Raw genomic sequence first — 6,000 nt, 5'->3', positions numbered from 1 at the left:
ATTAGAAAATCTACAGCTGTGTGTGTGTGTGTGTGTGTGTGTGTGTGTGTGTGAGAGAGAGATAAAGACTCGCTGCCTCACTTGTCTCTCATCATTAATTTTCTCTTCATTGGTTTGGATTACAGCCGATATGATGTACACAGACAGAAGAATAGAACAGAGTTGAATAGAGTAGAATCAAATAAAATACAATAGAATAAAGCAGTAGAATCGAATCGAATAGAATTGAGTAGAGTAGAATTGAGTACGGTAAACCAGAATAACAGAATGGAGTAGAATAGAGTAGAATATAATAAAATACAGTAGAATAGAATCAAGTACAATAGAATAGAGTAGAATTAGGTTGGTGGGTATAGCGTTCACTCACTTCTCCCTCTCTCCCTCCCTCACCCCCCTCACTCTCCCCCTCCTCTCTCTCTCTCTCTCCTCTCACTCTCTCTCTCCCTCCCTCTCCCTCTCTCCCTCCCTCTCTCCCCCCCCCTCACTCTCTCTCTCCCTCTCTCACCCCCCCTCACTCTCTCTCTCCTCTCACTCTCTCCCTCTCACTCTCTCTCTCCTCTCACTCTCTCTCCTCTCTCTCCCTCTCTCTCCCTCTCCCTCTCTGTCAGCGCGTGCCTCTCGGTTGCAGCTCGTGCTCTAACACACAAACGCTCACCGCGAGCGGACTGCTGAACGGGGCGGCACGAGACTCTTCCTCACCACCACCACCCTCCTCCTCCTCCTCCTCCTCCTCGGTGGATGGAGGGATGCTGACGGGAGAGTGCTTCATCACAATCTTCATCACCGAGCATCATCACCACCACCACCCTCACCCTCATCCTCATCCTCACAGGAGGAGGAGCAGCTGCTCTCCGCGGACTAAAAAGTTAAGGAGGATCCGGTGTTAATTACGGAGCACCGGAGGGGCTCGTGCCCGGTTTTGACCCGGGATAATCCGCCTGACACGGTTAATTTCTACTTTGGACTCCTTGGAAACGGACGCGGTGGTTTTTGGGGGATTTACGGTGTGTTGACCGGATCACTGACGGTGCTTTCAAGGATCGTTTTCTAAACGCTCCCCGGTCCTGAAACTGATCTCCGGTGTGTTTGAACGCAGCTCTGACGTTAAGGAGGGATCCCCGGTGGGGTTTCTTTTAACGGATTCCCGGTGTTTAAACTGATCACTTATCTGTGACGGTTTGAAATGATCCCCAGGTGTTGGCGGTAACGGATCCCCGGTGGTTAAAAGGATCAATAACTGACTTCTGACGTTTTACTCCGGTGATTTTTCACACGGATCTCTTCTGTGTTCAAACTGAGGTGCTTCGCGGATTTCTGACGGTAGTGGTTACGGATCCCTGAGACGGTCCCGGGTGGACTTGACGGTTTGCTGACCGACGGTAACCTCACCCCCTCCCCCGGTGCTTTAAAAGAGAGAGAGAGAGAGAGAGAGAGAGAGAAGAAGAAGAAGAAGAAGAAGAAGAAGAAGAAGAACCGCAGGTATAAAGCAGGTGCTCAGTGTAGACTTCACCGGGGAAAACCACCGAGGTGCACTGGGACGAGCGCCGCTCTTCTCGGGACTGAAGAAAGTCTCGGCAATAACGGATCACCACCGGGAGGTCCCCCCCCCACCCCTCCTGGACCCCGGGGACCGACGGCCGCCAGAAAACCAACCCGGGCCTCATCATCCCCACCAGGGGCGAGAGAAGAGAAGTTACCGGAGGACCGGAGGAGTTAATCTGGATCTTTACCGGCTAAATTAGACGCTCTCACGGACCGTTAATGATCGGATAACCCCTCATCATTAACACCAGACTAATCTAATTAAAGCGAAGGATTGATTGTTGGGATTTTACCGCCTCTCTTTCTCCCGCTTTCTGCTCTGTCCTCTGTTATCCGCCGAGGCGATTTATGATCAATCATTTTAAATCCATTTTTTCATCCATCAGCCTCGTGAGCTGTAAAAGCAGGGATCGTTTAGACCCGGACATTCACCGGAGTGAATTATCTCCTCCACGGTGAAATAAACCCACATGCTGGCCGTAAATTATCCCCTTAACCCCCCCTAGAGAGAAGCAGGGAGAGAGACATAGACTGAGGCCAGAGAGAGAGAGAGAGTTATTACCTTAATTTAACTTCACCTGTTTAGTTGACGTGTCAATTGAGAGCTTCCAGTAAAATCTGATTTTAATTTGAAATTTGTCCAACTGAGATACTTCCCTCCTTTTTTTTATCAGCAAGTTTAAACCCTTAAAAAAACCCCATATGAATCACAACCAAAAGATCTTTATTATACCAAAATAAAACTCTACTGTTTTTAGCAGAAAGAGGAACCTGCAGATTTTTTCAAAATAAAACCTAAACCTTTAACTTAACTCCAGCAAACTGAGACAAAACTTTGTTGTCGTGGTCAAATCGTGTTTGCACATGCGCTGATCTGTGTGAAACAATAAGTCCTCTGACTCCAAAACTGAAATGTAATCATAACATTCATAGGGTCGTGCCTCCGAATACTGCCCGTAATGTTCCCAAGGTGTTTTTATTTCCCACTGTATCATAATAATAATCCCATAATAGTCTGAAAGGGGTTTATTTACGCTTTACTGCAGGTCTGGAAGAGCTTTTAACTCTGAAGAAATTAACTTTACAACAACCCGGGGACACAAACCTGCTGCTTTAAAATCCCCAGTGTTAGTTTAAGCTTCGGTTGCATGTAGATCGATTGATCAATCCTGAAGCTTGAAATAAGGATTTTAATGTTTAATCTGTGAGGAAACCCAACGACAGTCTGACTTCAGCTTCTTTCTATGTTGCTGTAGAGTTTGGCTTACCCAGCTGGTTTCCTGTGAAAGTCTATGGATGGTACGCTCACTGTATAGCCACATACTCAACAGCATACCTCCTCCTCCTCCTCCTCCACCTCTTCAGCCTCCTCTACACTTGAAATCAAGCCATGCTGCATTGATTTTTCTTTTTTTCTCCTCACCGCAAAACCAGAACGCACACGACCGTCTCATCCTTTCTGGTTTGTCAGTTTTGTTGCCTGAAATGTAAGACGTGCCGTGGTGTTGATTTTCCACCTCGTGTCAGAGCTGAAGGACGCTCAGAACGGCCCAGCAGCGGTGAGGTCAGAGTTCAGCTTTTTCAGAAACACAACCGCTGGAGTTTCAGCAGCGCATACTGGAGATTTGAAAGACTGAGAACTGGGAGCCTTTGGACGATCGAAACAAATTTTTTCAAAAGAAATCCTCTGTCAACACGCTGGAATTTGACCTGAGGATAAATGAGTGTTTATTTGAATCAGAACCTGTTTCTGACTTTGAACCTTTTGGACGTTTCTTTGTTGTTAAAGTGACAGTTTCAGCTAAATGGGACTAAACGACAGCAGCCCGGGCGCCATGCGAAATGGCCGCGGCCTCTCGGACCAGTGGGCTGAGTCTGTGGTGGTCCGGCCTCGAACCACCGAGCGCCACATCACGGTGCACAAGCGGCTGGTGTTGGGCTTCGCCCTGTCCATCCTCACCCTCATCATCGTCACGGCGGTGGCTGTGGTGCTCAGCGTTCGTTTCGAGGAGTGCGGTGCACCTGATCGTGAGGGAGCGACAGGGGAGTCGGGCTCCCGGGGTTCCGGGGGGTCGGCGAAGTTGAACGGGAGCAAAGGGGAGAGGACAGGGGAGAGGGGGGATGATGAGGCGGTCCAGCCGTGGAGGAACTCACGGCTGCCGGGCTCATTGAGACCGCGGCACTACGACCTGCGGCTCGCCGTCTACATGGACAACTTCACCTTCTCCGGAGAGGTCAGCATTGAGCTGGAATGTGTCAATGCCACCCGGTTCATCGTGCTGCACGCCGACCGCCTTGAGGTACGGTGGCCTGTATGAAAAAATCTGTGTCAGAAATTCGGTATGTACTGTACGCTCACAGTGATGTCATTGTCAGACAAGAATCTGCTTTCTGACGGAAGATTCACCGACAAACTATAAATTCTGTCATGACCTCGCATAAACCATAAAATATGTCCCAGCAGTCTTTGCGAAATACTTGGCCCAGGGTGTTTGGTGACTACTTACTGTACAGGTCGCACGTGGCTTCTGATGATGGTGGCGACTAGTTTTATTTGGGGTAAAATCAAGTTGAAGACGATTTGGATGGTTCGGACGGGATCGTCATCGCTGTCAAATTCACGTGTCAAAGGTCGTAAAAGTTGAGCTTTACGTTCTGTCTGAAATCATATTGATATAAATGGCCGTCAATAATAATAATCCGTCGTTGATGAACAGTCTGAGAAGTGAGTTTTACTTTAGCGGACGCTAATGATCTTTGATTACCCTCGTTCAGAGAGAGAGAGACTTTCATATTTAATAATTAATAGTCAGTTTTATTATGAAAATACAATTGAATTGTGTATTATAGAAAAGTTTCAAAATGATTGTCTAGCAGTCAGTTATAGATCTTAGAAAGAAAATCAATCAGTCAAAATCAGAATCTGCAGGTCAGATTTTTACGAAACTTGGAGTTGGCATTTGATATTTGCATTCCGCATTAACACGTAGAAAGTTTTTATCTAACCAAACCAACGAGAACTTTCCAAATAAACATGATTTTTAAATGAATCATTTCAAACACTTGTCTCTGAGTCAGACGCAACGAAACACAGGAAGAACGGCCATGATGGTGAAGAGATGTTTGCAGTGCCTTATTTTGTTGATGTGGCAGGAGCTCCAGATGAGATGGAGGAATCTGAAGCTCCATACATGCACTAAACCCCGCCCTCACGCCTGTGTCATCCAATCATATTTCCAGAACATGAAGCGACAGCAGGGACGGGTACTTCCCTGCCCGTGGTCGTGTACATTTTGACACGTCTGATAACTTTCCTGATGATTCTTTTCCAAACAAACCTCCTTGTTTGCATCCGGAGGTCTTCTCTCTCTGCGCTGGAAAACAACCCGCTCTCTAACAAAGAATGTTTATTTCAAGATTTGGCCTCAGAGATTTCCTTAACGAGGCTAATTAACAGTCAAAGTTGCTGCTTCAGCCCAATTTTTGAGTCGAGCGCATGGTGAGAGAAAGCCTCAGAGAAACGCCTGAGCTACGTGATTTTTCAGGCCGGTCATCTCAGCTAATGTGAGACAGGGATGAATCTGTCTAATTTGGGCAGAGGCCAATTAAAAACCCCTCAGCCCCCTTTTGTGTTTATGTGTGAGCACACTGTGAATTAAAAGGTGTTGTTGGGGCGGTAGGCAAGGTCTCCTAAGGTATCCTCAGAGTTAATGCATTATGAAAAGAAAAATTGTCAGGATGTGAAAAGGCCAAAAAAACAAAACTGTGAGTAAAAATAGAAGCAGATGGTAGAAATAGGAGGAAAAAAAATACTCCTGCAAGGAGCGCTTTATTCTCAGAGTCAAAGAAATGTCACAAGTAAAAAATACATTCAGCATTCAACAGAAGTGTAAAAGTGCTGCGAGCATCGTCATGGTGGTTTTACACTGACAACAAATTAACAATTCCTGCTGATTATCTTCGATCAAAAACGACATTAATAAAGTTTTTGTATTCAAATTGCTGCAAAACAACGTTCAGATGTTTGACAATGATCGGCTCCAGATGAGAAATCAAAGCAACCGACAAAACAAACATGACAATTAAAAGGCATTTCTGGTTGAATGGAACATTTGAAGGCATCGCGAAGCGTGGCGCTGCGTTCGCTGACTCGCCAGAAAACCCTGAAAAACATCCTTTTAATCCCCAGCGTTTCCTCTCTGTGTCAGCAGGCTCTCTGCTCGTATCGATCAGTTCATTCATCAAAGAGCAAACGCACACTCGCACAAACAGATAACAAATACACACACACACAAACACACACACACACACACACACACACACACGCTCAGGGTTTGATTGGCTGAGGATTGCTCAAGTGTGACAACGCAGAGACCCAAAGGTTCTACGCACTGCTGCCAGGTGCATTCCCATCATGCATTGCTGATAATTCGACTGATTTCCACTGTCTCTTCTTCC

At 46.4% G+C, this 6,000-nt stretch overlaps 1 protein-coding gene across 1 annotated transcript in view; it reads left to right on the top strand.

Moving 5' to 3' along the window:
• The first annotated feature begins 3,347 nt into the window (after nucleotides 1-3,347).
• trhde (thyrotropin releasing hormone degrading enzyme) overlaps nucleotides 3,348-6,000 on the top strand; it is a 146,113-nt gene continuing 143,460 nt past the window's right edge. The window contains exon 1 of the mRNA XM_022749080.1: nucleotides 3,348-3,842. Within this exon, the coding sequence (XP_022604801.1) occupies nucleotides 3,348-3,842 (495 nt within the window). The remainder of the gene's footprint in view (nucleotides 3,843-6,000) is intronic.

The sequence above is a fragment of the Seriola dumerili genome, unplaced genomic scaffold (assembly GCF_002260705.1).
Source record: "Seriola dumerili isolate Sdu_G_001 unplaced genomic scaffold, Sdu_1.0 BDQW01000138.1, whole genome shotgun sequence".
Classification (NCBI taxonomy): domain Eukaryota; kingdom Metazoa; phylum Chordata; class Actinopteri; order Carangiformes; family Carangidae; genus Seriola; species Seriola dumerili.
This window is presented reverse-complemented; position numbering and strand designations above follow the sequence as displayed.